The 24,089-nt window shown below is 39.1% G+C and overlaps 3 protein-coding genes across 3 annotated transcripts in view; 1 reads left to right on the top strand and 2 right to left on the bottom strand.

The window, feature by feature from the left end:
- Positions 1–22,525, top strand: part of LOC149549233 (receptor-interacting protein) — a 42,164-nt gene extending 19,639 nt beyond the window's left edge. The window contains exons 2-3 of the mRNA XM_089792652.1: positions 21,351–21,499; positions 21,925–22,525. Of these exons, the coding sequence (XP_089648778.1) occupies positions 21,351–21,499; positions 21,925–22,089 (314 nt within the window). The 3' untranslated portion in view covers positions 22,090–22,525. The remainder of the gene's footprint in view (positions 1–21,350; positions 21,500–21,924) is intronic.
- LOC149549235 (uncharacterized) lies at positions 13,042–15,329 on the bottom strand. The gene is made up of 4 exons (XM_089792649.1): positions 15,040–15,329; positions 14,491–14,891; positions 13,948–14,353; positions 13,042–13,813 (listed from the first exon to the last, which is right to left on the bottom strand). Exons 1-4 carry the CDS (start codon positions 15,182–15,184, stop codon positions 13,320–13,322), a joined length of 1,446 nt encoding a protein of 481 aa, XP_089648775.1. The 5' UTR covers positions 15,185–15,329; the 3' UTR covers positions 13,042–13,319.
- Positions 15,275–16,547, bottom strand: LOC149549234 (uncharacterized). The gene is made up of 2 exons (XM_089793671.1): positions 15,679–16,547; positions 15,275–15,539 (listed from the first exon to the last, which is right to left on the bottom strand). The coding sequence occupies exons 1-2, from the start codon at positions 15,765–15,767 to the stop codon at positions 15,275–15,277; spliced, it is 354 nt and encodes a 117-aa protein (XP_089649797.1). The 5' UTR covers positions 15,768–16,547.
- Positions 22,526–24,089: the final 1,564 nt, after the last annotated feature.

Below are 24,089 nucleotides of genomic sequence, written 5' to 3'. Positions count from 1 at the left end.
TTTGCATTCCAATTGTTTGACAAAATATCAATTGGCTGTAAGTTCTCTTTTTGGCATAAATAATGTTATAATTTTGCATACTAAGTGTTTATATTAATGACACTTGGTTGTAAGTGCATTGATGCCATCTTAGGTTGCATCCAAAGTATTTGTCATAATTACTAGTTTCTGTAGCTGCATATTGCAAGTAGTTAAGTCACATATTTGTATTGAATATTGTCAAAATTAGTTGCACATTCATGTTAGGTCATTGTTTAAACAATCTGGAGTCTTCTTTGTAAGCATTCTCTTTGATGCAAATTGAAACAAGAGTCATTGCAGCAATCTGAAAAGTTATATCCGTCATATGACACCTTGTATGCAAAGTGTTTGACAAAATTCTTCAAGCCTTCAATCAGCTTTTTAAGGTCAGAATTGAGCAGGATTATTACAATGGTATTAGAGCTATTGACCTGCCATCCTGTTGGGTAGATTGGACATTGAATCAGTTAGTTAATCATGTTTACTTCAAGTACCCAGAAGCAGTGGGACAAGGATACGAAGAAGCTTAAACAAAATTTGAAAAGGTTGGATGAAAGTCAGAAAAGGATGAATGAATTGATGGTTTCCATGTTTAAGAGGACTACATCACAGAACAAAGACAGAGGAACAAGAGGTCTCTACAAGTGAGGTATCTAGAAACCTCTACAAGGAGTTTGCAGCAGTTGGTGACCAGAATATAGCCGAATCTAGGGAGGACAAAAATCAGACTAGCTTGGAGGAAGATGTTGGGCACACGATACTTCAGAAGGTAGTGGGAATGGATATTACGCAGATTGATAGTAACGGTCAACATGATACTCAAGTTGAGCCAGTTTTATACAGGTCTCCAAAGGGTGATGTCTCAGGTACTCAGGATGGTTTGGTTCCAACAGGCAGTGACTACAACGTAGTGGGTTCAGATGATGATTATGAGGATGTTGTTGTGCATGATGGTGAGATACTTGGTAGAGATGAGCAGACATTGAGCATTCATGACTTTGCTGAGAGAAAGTACCAGGCACAGATAGATGCTTAGGCACAGATAGATGCCTCGTCACATGAGGTTGAGGCTGGTAGTACTTCACATGATTTTTCCAGCCAGCTGAAGGTGAGCGAAGATAATATTGTGACTTCATTGTCTCATCATGGCAGAATGCGGGGTATGATAGAGGATCACATCCGGATGATTCAGTTACAAGGTAGACATAAGGGAGTTCAGGGAAAGTCTTCTTGTGTTGACTTACAGGTGATTAGGGAAGGAATGGGAACGATGAAGTTGAGTTATTTACATCTTCTATCAGATCGTGACCATCTTCTTAGCCTTGTTGGAGACTATTCAGATGCCTTGAGGAGGAAGGAGGAGGAAGTTGACAGGCTTTCTTGCGAGCTTGAGGACACTCGAGCTTCTTTGGTGAATACTCCAATGGCATTACAGGACTGGGAGAGACATGGGGATAAGCATGGCATGGAGTTGAGTTTAGTTTCATCTTGCACTCTTGATACTCAGCTTTCTGCGGCATGTAAATCATATGTGGCCGTTGATAATGTTGTGAGTTCATCTTGCATTCACATCCAAGATATAGGGACAATGTTAGACAAGTATGTGGAGTTGGTATTGGTTATATTACTCAGGTGAGGAGTTTGCTTGAGTTACCAGTTGATTCTAGTTTACGGATATGGACTCGAGATTGTTTCATTGGCGTTTGGGATTTAGTTGATTGGAGATCTTTAACACTTTTTGGTAGCAGTGATTGTTTGGGTGCTATCATGGATTTGATTAGCAGATTACACGGTTGTCGTCGGTAGAAATTGTGTATCAGCCGACGGGTCCCTTCGGGAAGGAAATTGTGTATCAACCGACGGGTCCCTTTGGGAAGGAAATTGTGTATCAGCCGATGGGTCCCTTCGGAAAGGTTTTTGTTATGTAGCAGACATAATGTATCTGGCCGACGAACTCCTTCGGGAAAGTTCTTCGGAAAGTATTTATAACCCCTTCGGGAAGCATTGTATTCATCTTATCATGAGATATTATCATCGAAGTATAATGTACTGTGGGCATATGCGAATGATAATAAGAGTTCTGTTGTTTGCTGTTCATGTTCGTCTTCTTTGTCTGTGTGCATTTCTTAATTAGCTTATGCGGTAAACATTTGGCGCTGTTGCCCGATGGACCTGGTACGCAGGCAGGCGGATATGAATTAAATGCCGAATCAGTTGAACAAAGATAAGAATAAGCTGAAAGAAAAAGATGACATACGTGTTGCGCAGGAAAATTTAATTCTGGCTCAGCAGATAGAGCGTCGAAGGAGATTTCAAAAAATTGCCGACGAAAACAAGAGCGCGGAAGGATTGTTGAAGGAGACTCGACAACGGCTTGAGTTGGTGGAAGAAGCGAGGGAGGAGTTTCTGAACCTGCATACGCCATGGGAAGAGAATCCTGACGGAAGGAGATTGACTCGCACGGCTCGAAGTGCCGACGGAGCACGAGCGTGGAGTGACCTCTTCGTCTGAGATATACTTCCGGAACAAACGGCTTCGGTTGACGAATCCTCTTCACCAAATAGCGCGGAAGCAGAAAACAACGCAGGTATTGAAAACATTGCGGAAGCAGAAAACAGCGCGGGTATAGAGAACAGTGCGGGTGTCCAGAACAGTGCGGGTGTGCAATACAGCGCGGGTGTTCAAAACAGCGCGGGAGTTCAGAATAGCGCAGGTGCTCAAAACAGCGCGGGAGTGCAAAACAGCGCAGGTACACAACAAAACCCTCAACATACAGTGATAATGGCAGGTCTGAAGGAAAAATTGCCTAAATTTGATGGTGATGAAGCAGCTGATCCCATTCGACATTGTAAAACATGTGAAACAATTTGGAGGGCAAATGGCATAACAGATGCAAACGAATGGATCCGACAATTTTCCGCTACCCTACGGGGTGTTGCGATTGATTGGTTTACTGATACTGATCCACAGAAATTAAATAGTTGGGATAACATTAAAGAGGAGTTCATTGCAGAATTTCAACTTTTGCGTGATGATAATGAAATTGTAGCAAAAATATTCAATACTAAGCAAAAGAAGAATGAAACAGTACGGGTCTTCGCCAGGAGATTGAAGGACTTAATCAGTAAAATGGAGAATAAGCTGGCAGATGGACTCCAGAAACGATGGTTTATTGAAGGCCTTCACCCGAAGCTACGGAAAAAGATAAAGATCGTGCCACCATCGACATACATTGAAGCGTACAATCGGGCAATGAACCTCGAAAGTGACCAGAAGACAAAGAAGAAGAAGAAGACCAGCTCATCAGATTCAGATGACGATGACCCCTCAGGAGAAGATAGCAGCAACGATGGCGAGGGAAGCAACAAGAAGGTCCGTGCCCTCCAGAAGGACATGATGCGGATGATGAAGGAATTCAAAAATATGAACAAAGAGACTAAGGGTAATGACCTATGGTGCATGGAGTGTAAGAAAGAAGGCCATACAAAGGGATCCTGCCCGAAAGATCAATTTTGTGAAATTTGCCAGATCCTCGGACACTCGGTAAAGGAATGCCCTTTCAATTTAAAAACAAGGACACCGCAGCAAGTGTTCCTGTCACAGGAGGCATCCCCGTCAAGAGGGAACGGGAACACCAGTACGGAAGGTGCCACATCAGGTGGATACAGAAACAACCGGCGTGGTCCAAACAACAACAGCAATAACAACAATGGTGGCAACAACAATGGAGGAAGGAGTTGAATTCAGTACGATGCGAATGGTCGGCCAATTGTTCAATGCCACGCATGCAATTTGTGGGGTCACTTCGCCCGAGAGTGCGCAACAACGAACACACCGAGGTTGCTATGCCGTTGGTGTGGACCTGGCGATCATGATGATACTAAGTGCTCGAAGTCCCGAGTAAACTTGATTACCGTAGGGACAAACGAGGAAGAAGTCCTGGCAATCACTCGGAAGCAGGCGAAGCTATACCCTGACCCAGCGGAAGAAAAGAAGAGAATGGAGGAAGCAAGGGCAGAGATCCAGAAAGCAACACAGGCAGAAACAACACACTTGAAGGACCCGCCAAGTACCTCAATCCGGAACTATGCAAAACAGAACATTATACGGCAAATTTTGCAAGCCGAGATACCTGTCAGGATAAGTGATCTGTTGCTCACTATGCCTTAGCTCCGATCGGCACTCACAAACATCGTTCCCGCTGCTCAACTACCAGGAGAACATGGAAGGAAGCAGGAAAGTGGAGCAAGTACAGTGGACAAAAAGGAGAAGGAAAGTGCTGCAAGTGCAGAAGATCCGATGTTGTTAGCCCTCTCATCCGGACGCCATCCTGCAGTCGTCGAAATGGGAATTCTCGGGACTATATTGACGGAAACAATTATGGACGGAGGGTCCGGTGTCAATGTGTTGCCTGAAGACACTTGGAAAAAGTTGGGACAGCCGACATTATAGCCGCCTACATTCCAGCTGCTAACGGCCGATCAACATGGAATCAAGCCATTGGGAGTACTCACAGCGCAACCAGCGACGATTGGAACACAACCGTTCCTGTTGGACTTTGTCGTGATCCCATTGAAGCGGAGAGGATATGATGCTATTTTGGGCCGAGGGTGGTTGATACAAGCCAAGGCAAAGCACGATTGGAAGAAAAATACGTTATCACTCGAAAGCAAAGGCCGGAAGTATGTCATCGATCTACACACAGATGGTTGGAGAAGAAGCTCTATCATCGAATTTTGAAGAAGACGATGAGAGGAGGCAGATTATGGAACCCGATAAGGAGGGAGCCCTACGATTGGAAGGAGATGACGATCTGGATTCAGTAAATGGTCTTTACCACTGGCAGATAGAGGATTACGAGCTCTTTCCAAGTTGTAATATGCTAAGGATCGACGAAGGTAAGAAAGAAGAAGGAAATGAATGTCCGAAGGAACACAGAGAAGCTGAAGGAGGAAATGACTATCCGAAGAAACACAGAGAAGCCGACAGAGGAAATGAATGTCTGAAGGAACACGGAGAAACCGAAGGAAAAAATGAATGTTCGAAGCAACACAGAGAAGCCGAAGAAGAAAACGCGGATATGACTGAAGCTGAAGGACAAAACATACAATACGAACCCAAAAGAAGGAAAGTTTCTACTGTACGATTGCGCAGGAAGAAAGTATTACGTCGAACCATAGATATAGCAGAAAGGTACCGGCGGTAAGGAAGACACACGATACAGTCTGCACAGGCAACAAAGAGGAAGGGTTTAATAAAAGTTGCAGCAGTACGGAGTGGACGTGTTATTCACAGCCAGAAGGGGCAGCTGATGGAGTCCATGGTATAGAGCTTCGGGAACAAACTGGGTGATATGGAGATGACACAGAACAGGCGTAGCAGGTTTCAACCAGGACAGTTGGCGTTGAGGGATGATGGACGGAATAAGATCAACCCAGGTAAGTTTAGAGTTAAGTGGGTCGGACCATATCAAATTCGAGAAGTGGGTGATAATGGAGCAGTAAAACAATGGATGCTAGACGGAAAGGAAGTTGTCGACACAGTGAATAGGTCGAAGTTGAATGTCTGCCATGAAAGAAGTAACGCACCTCCATGGATGAACAACTAAGAGAAGAAGACTGTAAGTACTGTACATAGTTCAAAAAATTTATTTAAAAAAGAAAAAAAAGAAAAAAAAAAAAGAATAAAAAAAGTACCGTACGGATTTTGTCTGCTCGCCGTACGGTTTTCACTTGGTTTTTGAGTTGTACGGTTTTTAAGTTGGGAGCTGCTGTACGGATTTTGGAAACAAAGCACCATACGGATTCTTAACTGTTCACCGTACAGTTTTGGAGAAAGTATGGCTTTTGCATATTATAAAGTATGAGATGTATGGCTTTCTACTGTACGGATTTCCAACAAGTGTACGGTTTTCTTTTTGGTGTACGGGTTTCAATATTTGAAGAAAACAATACCGTACGGTGTCATATCTGAAGGGAAAAGTATCGTACGGTTTTCATATTTGATGTACGGTTTTAGATGTACGATTTTTTAATGCAATGTACGGTTTTTAAAGTGTTGTACGGTTTTTAAAAGTGTCGTACGGATTTCACAGTAAAGGAAGGAGTACCGTACGACTTCCATAAGCAACGTACGGATTTCATGCTTGCAATACGGTTTTTAAAGACAACGTACGAATTTCATGTTTGCAATACGGTTTTTAAACCCAACGTACGGATTTCATGTTGCAGTACGGTTTTTAAAGACAACGTACGGATTTCATGTTTGCAGTACGGTTTTTAAAGCCAACGTATGGATTTCATGTTGCAGTACGGTTTTTAAAGACAACGTACGGATTTCATGCTTGCAGTACAGTTTTTAAAGACAATGTATAGTTTTCATCTTCAAAATTGGTGTACGGTTTTGCTGTGGTACAGTTTTTTCTTGCACTGTACGGTTTTTAAAAGTTGCACTGAAACCACCGTACAGATTTTGATAGCCTCAGAAGGTTAGCGTACGGAATTTGGTACGGATTTGATAGCCTCAGAAGGTTAACGTACAGAATTTGGAGCCAAAATTTGTTAATTTCCATTGTATGGATTTCCAAGACTAGGTGGGATATTGCAGTACGGCTTTTTCAAAAGATTGAAATCCAGATAGTGTCAAGATTGAAGCCGTACGGATTTCATCACAAAAGGGTGACAGGAGGTTTTCTAAAAAAAAAAGACGACGACAGAATCAAGTTGTTCAGAATGAGTGACAGAGGATGCCAAAGGGAAGGGGACGCATCTGTGGTTGCTAGAAAGAGTGCAGAATTGGCAGATAATGACATAAATGGTGTGTTCCGTGCATTTCTGTGGGGGGCACTGCCCCTCGACCCCGCCGAGGGCGTTGCCCCCTGGACCCCCAGTTGTTGCGAATATCAGTCGTGGGAGTCTGACCAGTTGAGAAGACTTGGAGCTGCGACAGGCATGGAGTGTCTGTGTATCAAAGGCACTGAGAGTAGGTGTTGACCGTGAGGCTGTCTTGGCGGATGGATAGAGAGCTCAGGAAGAGCTGATCATCCAGTTGGAGGCAGTGCAGCGACACTTGGTTCAGTGTACTCGGAATTGGAAGGCAGAAAGCGGCACAGGTGGCTATCAAGGTCAGATGTCAGATTGGCTAAGGTGACAGTGTTGAAGACCAGTTAGTCAGTCAATGTATTTTGGTTGTTGATTTGTCTCAGAGATTTTGTAATAGTCGTCAGGAGACGACTTTTCTTTTTGGGGGGGATGATGTCGTCAGTAGAAATTGTGTATCAGCCGACGGGTCCCTTCGGGAAGGAAATTGTGTATTAGCCGACGGGTCCCTTCGGGAAGGAAATTGTGTATCAGCCGATGGGTCCCTTCGGAAAGGTTTTTGTTATGTAGCAGACATAATGTATCTGGTCGACGAACTCCTTCGGGAAAGTTCTTCGGAAAGTATTTATAACCCCTTTAGGAAGCATTGTATTCATCTTATCATGAGATATTATCATCGAAGTTTAATGTACTGTGGGCATATGCAAATAATAATAAGAGTTCTGTTGTTTGCTGTTCATGTTCGTATTCTTTGTCTGTGTGCGTTTCTTAATTAGCTTATGCGGTAAACAACGGTGTTGTCTTTTCTTGTGCCAGCAGCTTGTCCGATGTTGGTATTAGTTTTTATACACCGGTGTTGGGCTTTGTTCATATATCCAGTCGACCATTCTTGTTGGAATGTGTTGATGATCTTTCACATTTAACAGTGTGTACAGATGAGTCCCAGGATCATATTGGCATTGATGACATCCAGAAGGATGCAGTGGGCAGTTTTGAAGACTTAGTTTCCTTGGCAGTTTCTTTTGGTACAGAGGAGTTGGATAGCAGTGCTACAGTTTTCGATACTCCATATGTTGATATGAGCTTTGGAGTTGATTCGCAAGATATGGTTGGTAATACTCTAGAGACCAGTAACTTTGAAGATACTCCCTTAGACAGTGTGTCAGAGGAGGTTTGTAGGAGACAGTCTAGCCAGTGCCATCATGTGTCTAGTCAGTTGAGAGTTAGTGAGCGAGACATTGCTATCACTTGCCAGCATTTCGATGCTACTCGTCAGTTGTTAGTAGTTTATGGATGGGGTTCTCCTACTTGTGATGAGCAGGGAGGCAGTTATCTTTCCTTGACAAAGTTCCACTCTTTATGGGAGGCTATCCAGATTCTGAGACAGAATTATATTCAGTTGGTAGCCGACAAAGATTATCTTATGGAGTTGGGGAGTACAGCATACGATGCATTATTGGCCAAGGAAGATGAGGTGAGTGAGCTTACGCAGGAGCTCGAGGTGACTTTTGAGATTCTTGAGAGTACACAGTTGGCTTTCGAGGAGTCACAGTTTCATTTGGCTAAGGTGACCATGGAGTTAGAGCGATTGCAGTCTTTACCAGATTCTGTACAGTCACAAGCTAAGGTGTCTGGTGATTCGAGGATGTCCATGGTCGAGATTGTCAAAGACAGTGGAGATGGGGATGCATCCATCCTTGATACTAACATTGGCATATCGGGTTCGTTCCCACTAGAGTCAGGTTCAGTTGAGCTGGGTGTTGTAGCAGATTGTTGTGGTATGCCTGACATGGTGGTGGCCTCTAGTACTGATGGCACGGAGACTAGAGATGTTGTATCAAAGATCATGTGTGATGTTGGTGAGCCGGCAGTTGGCATGGTTCCTGCTAGTAATACTACTCCCTTGGTGATATCTTCGGAGGTAGTTGTCAGTTCCAACATGGTTAATGATCGATTGCAGTTAGTTTCATCTAGATTGCAGTCTGAGCCACTGACTGAGATTGGCGCATTCTATTAGCATTACACTGTGAGGTATGCTCATCAATTTACCTTTGATGACCATGTTGATGAGATGATGATACAGAGATGTACTTTGGTTCCTAGTGCTCGTCATTAGTTATGGGACGGTTTGACGCCTCGAGATGAGAGTTGTGATGGGCATGACATGGCGATAGGTTCTGCAGTTGACAGCTTGATAATACATGACTTAGAGTAGGAGTTTGGGAGTGATGCTTCAGCGGTTGTTGTTATTGATTCTACTCCTTTGGCTATGACATCTCTTGACTTGGTGATCAGTCACAGTGGGTTGTATCACTTGTTCAGGGTGAGCTATTGATTGAGGTTGGTTCTTTTTATCAGCATTATACTGCAGGGTATGTACATCAGTTAGCCTTTGATCCTTGTGTTGAGGAGTTGATGACAGGCAGATTTGGTTTGGGTTCCATTTCTTGCTGTTTATCTTGTGATGTCTTTTCGCCATCAGCAGTGCATGGGAGTTATGGTTATGAAATAGTGGTCGTTGATCTGCCGAGTTGTGTTGACTACAGGAGTTGTACAGTGTGTGGATTCTCCATACTTGGTACAGCTTCATTCGGGAGTGTTCACCATGGTTGCAGAGGTGGATTGTACATTCCGTATAGGCCAATGGGATGCGTTGATGGTATTTACTGTGTTGGCAGTTTGATTTGTACACTTTACTTGGGTTTTGATTTTCTAAGAGTTTGTGTCTCGTGGGTTTCTAACTATGGCAGTTGTGATTTTGGAGTTTGATTGAGCTGTAATTGTCAGTTTGATTATGGATTCCTCTTGGTTATATTGCAAAGGATATTACAGGAGCCTGTGTTAATTGACAGTAGTATAGTTCATGACGACATTTGGGATCCAGGCGGATTGATTGGTTTATTGTTCAGCCATTGCTTGGGGACAAGCAATTTCAGGAAGGGCGGACTGTCATGTCCCCATTTTGGAGGCAATTTGATTTAATTAATTTAATTAATTAGGTTGTCCAAAATAATGAATATTTTATGAGGATGACTAATTAATTATTTTAATTAAATAAATAAGTGGTATTAAGTTAATTAATTATAAAGTTATCAAATAAATAAATATTAAAAGGTAACTTTATATTTAATTAATTTAATAAAGTGACTTGAATTATAAAATATTTTTTATAAAGTCACTTAATAGATAAAATAAAATAATGTTCTAGAAGTTTCTGGAGAAAGTGGAGAAAAAGAATAAATAGGCACCCCGGGCTTCATTCTAATCATCCAGTTGTTTATTTCTCTCTTGACATCAAATTGTGATTCAGTCACATAGTCTATTGTGGAGCCAAGTGGTTTCAGATAGTTAGTTGATCTTTGGGAACGAAAACTCCCTTGGATTAGCATAACTGAGGAAGTGAAATATCTTTTGAAGGGTTGCACAATTGGAGGTGATACTTCAGTCACTTCAGCTAGGGCATCATTGGGCCTAAGGCCATTTTCAGCATTTCAGCATTTCAGGAGGCAATTTTAGCAGGGCCGAAATTATTGGAGGTAATTTCTAGCAGGTCTGCAAGTTGAAAAAGCAGTCCGAAAAAAGCAGGCCGAAAAAGCAAAACCGAAAAAAAAAGGCAGTCCGAAAAAGCAGCTCCGAAAAAAAGCAATCTGAAAAAGTAGTTCGAAAAAGCAAAACGAAAAAAGAAAATCCGGAAAAAGCAAGTGGAAAAAGAAGATCGGAAAAAAAAAGCAAGCAGAAGGGGCAGCATTGAAGGAAAATATTACAGCCATCCACAATCAGGTTCTTCACTTCTCATTTGGCACATTTTCTGAGAAATGTAGGTTTTCAGCTGAGTACAAAATATAGCTTCAGCACTTCATTATTTTACATTGTACTTGTCTTTGTTTGCCATTTGGCATTATTGGTATCAAAGGAAGGCTAGGATTTTGCAATTGAAAGAGCATTGTAATTTTTAGATTATCTATATTGCAACCCTAGAGTTGATGATCAGCTTATTAGTTTGCATTCCAATTGTTTGACAAAATATCAATTGGCTGTAAGTTCTCTTTTTGGCATAAATAATGTTATAATTTTGCATACTAATTGTTTATATTAATGACACTTGGTTGTAAGTGCATTAATGCCATCTTAGGTTGCATCCAAAGTATTTGTCATAATTACTAGTTGCTGTAGCTGCATATTGCAAGTAGTTAAGTCACATATTTGTATTGAATATTGTCAAAATTAGTTGCACATTCATGTTAGGTCATTGTTTAAACAATCTGGAGTCTTCTTTGTAAGCATTCTCTTTGATGCAAATTGAAGCAAGAGTCATTGCAGCAATCTGAAAAGTTATATCCGTCATATGACACCTTGTATGCAAAGTGTTTGACAAAATTCTTCAAGCCTTCAATCAGCATTCTAAGGTCGGATTTGAGCAGGACCATTACAGTGGTATCAGAGCTTGCTTGCAAAGTGTTTGACGAAATGTCAAACCACTGAACTATAAAGATTTTTGGTGTTTGAAGAAGTTATAACCTGTTGGGGTTATTACAATTTGTTGGTGTGAATGTAAGAATGATTTGATGTGTCATGGATAATCAAGAAATATATCAAGTGACAAAGTGGGACAAGTTATTCTTAGCTTAGGGTTGTCCCTCATCACATTTGTTGGTGTGAATGCAATAGCAATTTAATGTGTCAGCATTTTAATTCATTGCAGGTTTTTTTGTAACAGTCACTTCCTTGTTACATATGGTTTTATGGAGTTTGGAGAGTGATTATTAAGCTCGTTCAATTGTTGTATCATCTCTCTTTCTTCATTAATGTGTTGTGTCTTCTAGCAATCATGCATCGGTAACCTATTATAAGGCAACAGTCTTGTAAGTGTTTGATTCTCCATGCACCTTAAAATGAAAATCATCTTCAACTAATAGTGTAGGAGTAGGGAGTAGATTTGTAGGTTTTCATGATTTTGTATTTTCAATAGCCAACAAGCCTTGAAGGATTTCTACCCTATGAGAATCATCTCATGCATACCTCCATGTTGTAGTTTGCAATCATTTTTTCTTTAGCTTAACACTGGCCATATATGCAATAATTTAGTCCTTGGTCTAGTGACAAATTTTTGGGCCATGCATGCACTGGATTTATTTCACTTTATTTGTTTCCAACTGCCAATTGTGATTAAATCTTGTTAAATATTGTTGGCAATGTATCAGGCATTAACATGCCAATCTTTTGGTGCAATGACAACCACTGCTTATAAGAAGTGATATCAAAGCTTGGTCATAGGTTTGAATCCACATGGGTTGGGATGAGTAACACTGGGAAGGGGATTGTTGGTAGTGCACTAGTGTCCCTCACGGGGATTTGCAAAATGGTTTAATAGCCTCCCACGTCTTCTATAAGTCTAGTGGTTGTATTGGGCATTAACAAGTCAATCTTTTGGTGCAATGACAATCGCTACTTCTAACAAATATTACCTTTAGGAACACTCGTTTAGGTCTAGCTAAGGCCAAAGTGAAGGAGAGATTATTCACTCTCATCAAATGGCTTGTTACCACTCACATTTTGTTGATGAGACAATTTATCCACCATTAGGAACATGTCACTGGCCTCGAAGTAGATTTATCCCTGCAGAGGTGTAAGCAACGATTTCGGTAATTAATAGAAAGGAAGCTATAAATTATCTCTATCATTCTAATCATGCCAAAATTCTAATCTTGAAAAGTCTTGAGGAAAGTAGCATATTATCATTCTTCTAAGCATCCTCACCTTCATTTTGGAAAATTGAGTATATTTAGATATTATACCTCATTAGACCCAGCTTTGAGAATAAAGGGACTGAATTCCATTTGTCTTGGAATGAAATGAATACTCATTTTATTACAGATGTTCTTGTTTTCCTTTACACAATGACATGGTTTATCCCAAAGAAACGTGAATCGGAATCGGATCGGAATCGGCAAGGCCGAATCAAATCGTGAATCGGCAATGAATCGGCGATGAATCGGCAAATTTGAAAAAACCCTTTAAATTTAAAGATTTTAACAATTTAAAACTTATTTCATGCACCCTTTATTGAATATAACTTAAGCACACTATAACATCATCAAATAGAAGTTAAAACTTAACATACATAAACATGAAACATAAAATCCATCACATACGTAACTATGTTATCTAAGATTCTAAAATGTAAATTGTAGGCTAGCTGAAGTAAATAGAAATCAAATGATCATAATGATTTAAATCATAGAATGTATGTAAGATGATCCATAAGACATCAAATCATAAATTTATGTAAGAATCTAAGATGAAGATCCATGAAAGTTTGAAACTTTGAAACATATGTCTATCAATGATTCAGTATCAATATCTGTAAACAAAATATAAAAACAAGGCTCCAGCTCAAGCCTCAGCCTCATAGTCATCATCATCCTCAACATCATCCTCAAGCTCGGCTACAGCCTCAGCCTCAGCCTCTGAGTATCCAGTCTACCTAGTAGCAAGGCGTCTAATGTAGGTCCTAGAGGACTGTCGAGCCATATCTCCCGCATATAAGATGGGCTCACGAATGTCGCTAGGGCCTGTGTCTGTGCGTGCACGTGTGCGTCTACCAATGCCTGAAGAACGTGCTCTAGTTGCCTCAGCCTCTATATCCACCTGGTCAATCCACGCACGGTCTTCCTCAGTGAAGACTGGATCTACAACCTCTGTGAGCCACTCTGATTCTGGATCAATCTCCTCCAGAATGATCGGAGAGGAGTCAGTGCCCAAAATCTGTCTGATCCTAAGACGGAGGTTGTAATGAACGAAGACAAGATCATTCAACCTCTGCACTGTCAACCTGTTTCTCCTCTTCGAGTGGATGTGCTCGAACATGGACCAACTGCGCTCACATCCAGAAGCGCTGCTTGGCTGACTCAGAATACGAGTGGCAATTTTTTGAAGTTTTGGGGTTGTGGCCCCAAACATTTGCCACCATCTATCTGAAATAAGGGGAAATAAAAATAATTAGTCTCATTTACAAATTACAAATTACAAGTTAACTCTAAAATTACATAATCAACTTTAAGTTTAGAATCTAGATTCATGAACATTGAATATATTATTTAATTTTTACCTGGCTGTATTGTTTCCCGAGCATCTATGGCTACCCTGCTAGAGAAAAGTGGCCCTTCTTTATTATTGAACTTATCAAGCTCAATAATTGCAGCACTGCTATCCTCATCAGTACTCAACCTCTGGATCACTGTATATAATCCGGTGAGAACCTCCTCATCCGCCTTGAAGTCAGGACGGAAACGAAATGCCGAATTCAAAAAGTAAGCTGCTGCATGGATGGGTCTGTGGAGCTGATTCTGCCATCTCCTATCAATGATGTCCCAAATAGGGGCATACTTCTCCTGCACTCCTGCATACTGAGCTCTAATGGCCTCCTTGGCCCTATCCATGCCCTCATATATGTAGCCCATAGAGGGCTTCTCCCCATCAGCAGTTCGTAGGAGAGATACAAGAGGCTCAGTGGCCTACATATAAAGTAAAACAAAAATTTGAGTCAAAAATTAAACATAGAATAATTCAATAATATAAGGTAAAACTAAATCATTAAACAATTAGCATAGTAAACTGTAAAATATTAAATGTTAAATTGCAATAAAATTACCTTAAGTATTTCTCTAGCAGGTTTCCAAAAACCATCATTATCAAATATGCAATCCACCACATCTATCCCTGCAGTGGTCGTAGCATAGGAAGATGAAATCCACTCCCGCCCAACAAACATGCTCCTCAAATCATCCCTTGATGTCAACAAGGACTGCAAGGTGATGAAATTCGAGGCAAACCTCGTGATCCCTGGACGAGCTAACTCTTTGTCTCCTGTGTACTTCCTCATTGTGCTAAGGACAAATGAATGATTATAAATAAACTTACATATGTTTTTTGCCCTTTCCACACATGACTTGACCCACTCAAGTTTGCCAATTTCCTCCAACATGAGGTCAAGGCAGTGTGCTGCACAAGGGGACCAAAATATGGTGGGGTGCCTCTCCATCAAAAGTTTGCCTACAACAATTTTAAGATAATTAGAAATTCAAATTTCAAACATGTTAGAACTTAGAACTTAGGCAACTTAGAAATTCTAAGTTAGAATTAGAAAAAGTTCAAAATTCAAATAAATTTATTTTCAAAACTTAAAAAGTTAAAAGTTTACCTGCAGCAACATAACTTGCTGCATTATCCGTCACCACTTGCACCACATGTTGTTCCCCCACCTCTGCTATAACTTTCTCAATAACCTCACATAAGTATGTGGCGTTTTTTACATGAGCAGAAGCATCAATGGATTTGAGGAACATGGTATAGCCTACAAGTAACAAAACAACGAATTATAATTACTATTAGCAATCAACAAATCAAAATTTGAAATAGTCAATCACGATTCAGAATTATGTATGTAGGAAAGTAGAATGATCAATCACCTCCACAGGATACAAGAAATTGAGGAGTGTTCTTCCCCTCCTATCTGTCCAACCATCAGTCATGATGGTGCAACCCTTTTCGATCCACTCCTTTCGGTTGTCCTCAAGCTCATGCCTCATATCCTCAACCATTTCCTCCAGGAGGTATCCACTCAACTCAGCCTCAGTTGGGGCTTTAAACCCCGGACCACAAATGGCAACTGCATCTATCATGTTCTGCCAATAAGGAGTCCTGTCACAAATAGATAATGATATTGATTAGAAATTTAGATGTCAAAAACTACAATCATAAAACAAGTAGATATAATTAAAGTTTTACTTTTACTTTTAACTTTAACTTTGAAGATAACAAAGAAAAAAGAATCAATTACCTGGCTGCAATAAATGGAATGTTGCAAAAGTACCAGAATTTGCAAATCTCTTTTCTGGCAGCATCATGAATCTCCTTGTTCAAACCCATGCCTCAAGCGTGGGTTGGGAGCCAGGAGTAGTGCGGGGCACAAAGTAACTATCCATTCTGCTTTTTCGCACTCTAGGCCGCAATAGGTTGGTGTTGGACTCTGTCTCAGTATGAGACCGACTACCACTAACACTCACATGAGCACTAGCACTAGGATGAAAAGGAGGCCTAGAAGAACCCTCCCCAACACAACCTACGGATGCGGAAGCTGATGCAGATGCACTTGCAGATGTAGATGCGGTTGCGGATGTGGGAGCACGGGAGCCAATACCTCTTAACCCTTCAAGTTGCATTTTCTTAGTCAACTTGTCTTGTTCAATTTTTTCTAATGCCACTAAACAAGAGCGTTTTGCCTCAGCGGTTTGTTGAGTGCAAACTGTGACATCATGGCCAGGTATGCCAGCAATGTGGTATTTCAATCTATAGATACCTCCCGAATTTATTTTTTCTTTGCAAAATATACATTTTGTTTGATATTTGGTTCTCCCAGGAAACTCTTCATTATATTTCCAGCATTCATCTTTTTTACCCATTGTGGAAATTGGAAAATGAAAGCAAAGGGCTGCTGCAATAAAAAAATTCATGTAAAAAATCAAAGTTTGCAACTAATAAACAAAAACTACAAAACAACAAACCCTAGTTTGCAATTTAGTAAAACTAAAAATAAAAAACATTCAAGATTTGCAAATGAACACTAAAAAAATTTAACAAAAAATGCATACTACACTAACATGCAAAAAAAAAACCAACACTTACCTCTTGCAAATAGTTGAGGAGTGTTGATATTGACTCCTTAATGCTCCCAATGCAATTTATGGCCTCCCCAAATGGACTTCTGATCTCTTTGGTGCTCTTCCTTCTTGCCGGTTGGAAACCTATGGATTCTCTTTTCTCTTCTTCTCTCTCACTCTTCCTCTCTTCTACTCATACTAAGCAAATAGAAGGCTCTTTAGGGTTATAACAAAGAGGAAAGTCAACTTAGAAAGCAAATAAAACATGTGTTTTTTTTTAAAAATTGAACTTTCTATCCTTGCTGCCGCGGCCGATTTCTGGAGATTCACGATGGCGATTTTGGCGATTTTTGCCATGAATCGCCGATTTTGGCGATTCAGGCGATTCACATGAAAAAATCGCCACCAGCGATTTCCGATTCCAAAAAAATCGGGAGCCATGAATCTTATCGCGATTTCGGCGATTTCATGGCGATTTTTGGAACTATGGTTTATCCCCTATCATTCCCAATGATTTTGTATAGATTTTTTTATCTGTGTATATAATTTTAGCAAGTTGTCACTTGAACCTGACACAACACAATCATTTGAACAATTGTTTTATGACCAGTCATAAACAAAGAATCATTCCTGGAGAGTGCAAAAATTTGAAGTCAATAGAGAACAACTGCTAGTTAGCATTAAAATTTGAAGGCAATAAAGAAGAGTGTCCTAACTATCCTGGGTTCTCTGTGGGTAGTATGCTGTAGGCCTACTTATGTAGTATCTACAGAGAACCAAGGCTGGTTGGAATGCTCACAAGGTGTTCCCAAGGTGCTCCTATTGCTGCATTGCTGCTCCCACTCCTGGAGTATTTCAGAGTGGGAACAGGACTAGTTTTTGAAGAACCTGGTAAAATAGAGGAAAGATAATGGCTTCTTTTGTTTTTTAAAAGTTCAATTGTATAATACATTGAAGCATGTATTAGTATTCCAAAAGGGAGTATATGCGGCATGTTCTATTTGAGTAGAATTATGTCAGTCGCATGGGGAATGTGTGACTAAAAGTCCCACAACCCCCAGCAGCACCACTGAGTGGAGCCCCCATCACCACCGGTGGGCCACCCTTCTCACTATCGGACAGCAGAAATTGAGATCCTACCAGCCCGACCAATCACTGCAACACATGGCATTTGGAGACCACAAAAGGTCTGTGGCAGTGCCATCTCAGCATAAGGGACACGTGTCCACACACCATTTAGTGGTGTCCAAGTTATGTATTGCCGAGTCTTAGTTTGCCAACTATCCTACTACTTTCAAACAAATTTCTTTGCTTATATGTATACACATTCTTGTCTTCTTTTTTGTTTCGACCTGCCTTTTGTCTTGTTATACTCCTTTCTCTTTTTTTGCTCTCTTTGTTTTTTGTCTGTGCACTTTCATTCTTTTTTGCTCTTTTTCATTATTTTTGTCTTTCTATTCATGTGTCATTTTATATAGGTGCATCTTAAAAAAATTTGGACATTTTTTTACTTAGTTTCATTTTGACTTTTCCCTTATTTTTATTTCCTTTAGTTATTCACTCCTTTATTTTTTGGCTGTGCTTAAATTTATTTATTTTTTCTCTCTATTTAGATTTATGTGTATTGTGTGTGCTTTTTTAATTCTTTTTTTATGGTTCTTATTTATAGTTTTATTCTTATATGTATTTACTTTCGTGCTTTTAGTTGTGGTGTGTATTTTTTTGTGGGTGTTGTTTTTTTACTTACTTTTTGTGTGTGTATATATATATATATATATATATATATATATATATATATATATTGTATAGTTTCATATACATGCATGTTGTGATCTTTCAGTTTTTGTGTTTTTTAACTTATTTATTTTTTATATTGATATGCATTTTTTATTTGGAGTTTCCATGCATGAATGTGTTTTTTCATTTTTTGTTCATCTTTTTCCGTGTTTAATTTAGCTTGTTTCTAATGTCCTTTTCCCCACCTTGTAGTTTCTTATTTCTTTTGATTTTTTTATTTCTATTTTTGATTGGCAAGAAGCCAAACCCAAGATTAATTATTATATGTTTTGATTTTTTATTTATTTTTGGGTTGGTAATAGATTAATTTATTAAAGAGCCCCAAAATAAGCTTGGCTGGGTCCAGTGTGGGAAACAAAGGGAACCCACTCCCATGAATGCAGAAGAACACCAGAACATAAAACAAGAAAGCAAATCCAAGAAAAACACAAGGATTTTGTATCCTAAAAACGAAAGAGACCAGATCTGGAAAAACAAACAATAATCAAACACTACACACTCCCCTTCTTATGTGATCGCAGAGTCATATCAAATGAAGGTTAAGATTTTTTCTTTGATTTTTTTCCTTTTACAGTCACCCAATCCGTCTCCACTTTTGCTGCCTCATCTTGCCATTCCATGGTGTTACCTACCTCCACCCGCTCTTCATTCAAATCCCAATCACTTTGTTGAGCATCATTCATCTCCTTATCATCCACCCTCCTTTTTTTCTCCCTTACATCAAGCAGAGATATAATCTTCTTCGATTTAGAAGCCGTCATCTTTCCTGGGACCTCTTCTTGTGCAATTGATATATCAACACCACTTGATTGGGGAGACAATTCCCCACTTACCACTCGAGAAAAACTCTTGTGGTGTACACCTTATTTTTCCATAGTGTAATGGTGATGTGAAGCATTTTACCACCATGAGGCTTCATTAACCAATCTCTTCTTGGTACATTTAGTTGCCAAATGTCCAATTTGAAAACATCATCTACAATGAAAGGGCACACCCTCAAAATCCAATGGTTGCACCCAAATTCCTGTTGGAGTTTTGAGATGAATTTTTGTCGGGAGGCCTTCCTCAATTCTCATCTCTACTAATATCCTTGCATAAGTAGAATGTAGAAGGTTTGACGATTCCTCGTCAACCAGTACAAACTTCCCCAAAGAATCCCCAGTAGCTTCCAAACAAGAATCAAACCAGAAATGTTAAGATAAATTTGGGAATCTTACCCAAAGTGGTACCCTATCGAAAGTTTCCCGTTTAGGGCAAAAATTTGGATGCCATGGTTTGAGCATCAAGGGATGCTTGTTCTCCCAACTCCAAATGCCTTTGTGCAAGATCTTTTTTCAATCTCTGGGCTGCTCAAAAACAGCAATGAAAAAACCTTTTGCACAAGGGTAAAGCTGAATATGCCCCTTAATTAATGGTTCCCAGTGCTCTAATATCCATCTATGGAGCTCCCCCAGGCTTGGCGACATTCCTTGAAATCTTCCCACCAAGCCTAGGTTTGAGAAGACCTCAATGTTCCTATCTATCTCTTGTTCTAGATCATTAGCTAGTTCCACAATTTTGGCCTCCACAACACCTCCAATTGTTAAATTGCCTTTGTCCTCAATCGCAAAGGTTGGCTCCTTGTCACAACCTGGTTTAAACATAACATTTCCTTTGGATCTAAAAGTGACCTTCTTGAGCACATTGCTGACCTCATGCTGCCCTGTAATGCTCTGGATCGCTTGCCCTTTCATGAAATCACGGTCACTATACTTCACAGCCTTGTCATTGCTACCCTTGAGAACATTTCCTTTGAATTTAAGCGACATCACATCAGTCGTCTGTTCCTTTGAAGAACCACCTTGTAGAAAACCTTCAAACTCCCTATTTTGCATATTGTTAACCAGAGCATCATTTAGAGTGCCGCTTCCAACATTCTCCGTTAATACAGCCTCCGATCGAGCAACATCACCCTGCCTAAAGCCCCACACCATCCTTTGGCCCTGCATTGCATGCCCATTCAGCCAGAAACCTCTGCCATTGCCTGATAGATGAAGCGCAAGAGAAATCCTAGCGTGGGAGGCCGGCGGAAGCGCAGGAGCCATTTTTTGTGTTTTGATTAATTATTATTATTTATTTATTTAACTCGAATAGATTCGAACCCAAGACATCCCAAATAAGAGGCTCACAATTTACCGTTGTGTTGTAGGCTCTTGCCTTAGGTTTGATTGTTTATTATTTTTATGTTGTATTTTTATTTTTCTTTTCTTGCGTTTTCTTCTCTTCATCATGTTGCCTGTTGTCCTTTCTGCCTTTCTCGTTTTATTTCTCTAGTGTGAGGCTTAGTTTGCATATTTTACTTTTCAAATCCTACTCTCTCATCTTGATAATGGATCACAGAGTGTGATCTGAATGATGCTAAAAAAACATACACAATCAAATCCAGAAACAAATATTTGCACTAGAAATAGATTGTGGAAATCTGATAGTGTTAAATTTGAAGAAATAAATAAAACATTTCTGAACCATATTACCGAAACTATTAAACTGAGCATACTGGAATTTTCGTATATGATTTCATATCTATTGCATATCGCTTTGGAGATTGTTTTCAAAACATGAAAAAAGTCCAGAAATGAACTCTAAATCCAGTAAAACTTGTCCTTAGAGGTTCAGTTTGGTTGAAGGCAGTTCATTTTGAGTTTGCTTGACTTCATATTTATGGATCACCATTTCTAACTGAAGCTAAAATGTCTCTATTCACTGAATTTCCTAATTTTTTGATAGTGCATTATTAGTTCTTTTATCTCTAAATTCGTGGTTTCCAAGATCCAAACGAACAACAATACCTTAACACAATTGATCTCTAAGTATTTCATTAGTGCATTTTAATTTTTTTTCTGAACTATTTGGGGACATATACCAGAAAAACTTATGCAGTGGCATTAGAATCCTTGTTCAAATAGGTGGATTAAAAGAGTTAGTTTTTTGGCTTCCAACTGACAAAAAATTTGTTATTGTGGTATGTTATAAAGAAAACAAGCGCTGAATTAGGTTATGTACATCCAATTTGCAGGAAAAAAAGCAACAACAGTTCTGAATGTGAGGGCATCTGGGAATATGAGTAGCTCATCAGGAGGTCCAACATTTCTGTCAGTAGAAGAAGCTGGACTGGTAGAGATGTCAGTGCTTGACATGCATGAACGTTTTCTGTGCCGTCTTACGGTATGGAGAAATTCTATTAAGTAGAAAATTTATATTCATTTATGGCAATAGGATTTTGCCAGGTCTGGTTTCTACCTTTCATTTGATAAGGTTGTGAGTTGTGCTAAGGATTATTTGATTGAAGTCTATAAGAATCTATACTGCATCATCTATTTCTTGTAAATTATAAATGCAACTGTTTTAAGCATTTCTTTATTCAACATTATTAAGGAAGAGGAATTCATATTTTCTTACATCTCGTGATGACTATTTAAATGTAATATAGTTGTACCCTGATTCATATACATCTGCACCCTATTTCAAAATGATGCCCTGGTAAATCTATCCACGAGTCACATCTCTTGGTGGATATGCTTTCTTGGATTTAATTTTTTGTGTATTATGGATTAGCTTTCAATTGACAATAATTGAATTTTTTCACGCAGATTTCATCTTTGAACTTGTTAAGGGTTATATCAGAGCAGGAAGGTGTACCAATTGAAGAACTCAATGCAGGGAGAATTTGTGATTGGTTTGTAAAAGACAAAATTAAACGTGAGGAAGATATTAATTCGGCCACTCTCAAGTGGGAAACCAAACCAGAATGGTGACATTGAACTCCTAGTGAATGTTTCCCTTACACTGTAGAAGATGGCACAGTGAATATACATCTAGACAGGGCTGAGTTGTGGCACAGACTAATATATATGAAGTTCTTGTCACACAATTTCCATTTATCTCAACTTCATCTGTGGTAGCTTGATTATATATGCAACAATGAGAAGATACATTCAAGAACAAGTAAAAGAGGAAGCAACAGCAAAGATGATGTTCGGACAGTTCACAGCAGGCTGCAAATTGTCTAATTTGGGATTTGACTTATATCCAAATTTCTAGATTGCACAATGTATTTAATCGCGTTGTCTCTCAACTTATATTACAGTTTACTAGTTGTACAATAAATATTGGATTGAGAGCCTGCTTTTGATTCAAATATGATATTTTGTATTTGGAAACAAAAAAATATTTAAATTTGTTAGCACTTGACTTCAGTGTTATCTGAATGGATTCACAAAGTTTTGTGACTACAACATGTTAGCTGACTGGTAAGGAAGCATAAGTCCATGAGTAACTTTACTTGAATCCCTTTGGTGGTGGGTTTAACTACTCCTACGATGAACTGTTTGTGTTTGACTTAATCTCCTTAGAGATTCATATAGCATTTCAGCTATAAAATTGATGAATTTGAATAAATTTAGATGAAGTTTGCATATGATCGGTAAACATTATCCACTTTTAACAGTTTTTCTTCGTTGAGCTTCGACACCATCACTTTCAATATGCAAGACTAAAAATCATACATTGATTATGAAATTTGGTAAAAAAGGTGAAGAGTTCACATGATTAACTACAATTATAATAAACTTGTAAAGCTCGCAAATGCTTAAACAAACGAACGAACTTTTACAACAATGTTTTTCTTGTTGAGTAACAAGAGCGTACATTCATGATATTAATTATCTTTGGAACCATATGTAACAAACGGATTTTCTTAACTAAAAAGAATGGAACCAATATCTGATTTCAAGTAGAAATGAAAGTAATTCTTCAACTAATTTCTGAAACATAACATTTTAAAATCCATTTCATGACATATTAACTGAAATAACGATTAATTGAAATACCATTCAACTAAAATAACTGTTTCCTATTATTCTTTGTATACAAGTAAAGTAAATTATTACCATTTATACTATGATACAAGAGGAAAAAAATGCATAGCAAGGATAGAGAAAGAATACACAAAAAGTAATTAGTGAGTCTCTAACTAGTTGTGCAAGCCTTGGTTTTGAGAAAGAGGAGAAGCATTGACTTAGGTTTAACCTACCAACTGCCGACCATATCCATCCCCACACAATCTTTTGAGAAGAAAGGCCCTCCCTATCACAGGGTTAGGCTTGGGGTACTACTAATCTAGCGATATGAGCAATACCGGTGTTTAGAATGTCTGCACAGTTATGGACGGATATGTCTAAATAATTGGCGCTAACGATATCATGTGATCTTTAGAAGGCAAGTATGCCTTTAAAGACTTTGGCCAAGGTTTTTGAATGAGTTTCTAATACCCGATCACCACCGCTCGACTTGACAACATGAAAACAATATAAATGGACATACATGTGCTATTAAATGATTCTTTTAAAATAATATATTTATTGTATCACATCTAATTTTGTTTTATGTTCTTGCACATTTTTCTCTCACCTCTTCACCCTCTTCTTTGGTCATACAACCGAGTGAGTCCTAGGTGTTCAAATCCTAAAGTAATCCAACTCTTTTTGCTGAACCTCAACTAGTGTAAAGAATATTATATATTTTCAGTATTGCCATAACACAGTGTTTATGACCCGAGAACTTCTCTTAATGGACTTACAAGGAAAATAGTTTGATTCTGAAATCCATCAGTAGTAGAGACATTTGAGCATATCATATACATTTGATCTCAAGTTAACATGGGAAGAATGGACTCGTCGAATGTCTATTCGATATTGCAATTCAATATTAATGTATGGAATTCATGAACACATTTCTTACTGCTATACATTCAAAT

This window comes from Cupressus sempervirens, chromosome 7 (assembly GCF_028749045.1).
Source record: "Cupressus sempervirens isolate cs-2001-9-10 chromosome 7, ASM2874904v1, whole genome shotgun sequence".
Lineage (NCBI taxonomy): Eukaryota > Viridiplantae > Streptophyta > Pinopsida > Cupressales > Cupressaceae > Cupressus > Cupressus sempervirens.
This window is presented reverse-complemented; position numbering and strand designations above follow the sequence as displayed.

Bases quoted from the DNA above. Each gene is read 5' to 3' on its own strand.
- LOC149549235 (XM_089792649.1), bottom strand. From the start codon at position 15,184: ATGTTCCTCAAATCCATTGATGCTTCTGCTCATGTAAAAAACGCCACA. The intron at 14,892-15,039 runs GTAAACTTTTAA...AAATTGTTGTAG, and splicing joins AGCAAGTTATGTTGCTGCAG to GCAAACTTTTGATGGAGAGG. The intron at 14,354-14,490 runs GTAATTTTATTG...CTTTATATGTAG, and splicing joins CTGCTAGAGAAATACTTAAG to GCCACTGAGCCTCTTGTATC.
- LOC149549234 (XM_089793671.1), bottom strand. From the start codon at position 15,767: ATGGGTTTGAACAAGGAGATTCATGATGCTGCCAGAAAAGAGATTTGC. The intron at 15,540-15,678 runs GTAATTGATTCT...TATTTGTGACAG, and splicing joins ATTCCATTTATTGCAGCCAG to GACTCCTTATTGGCAGAACA.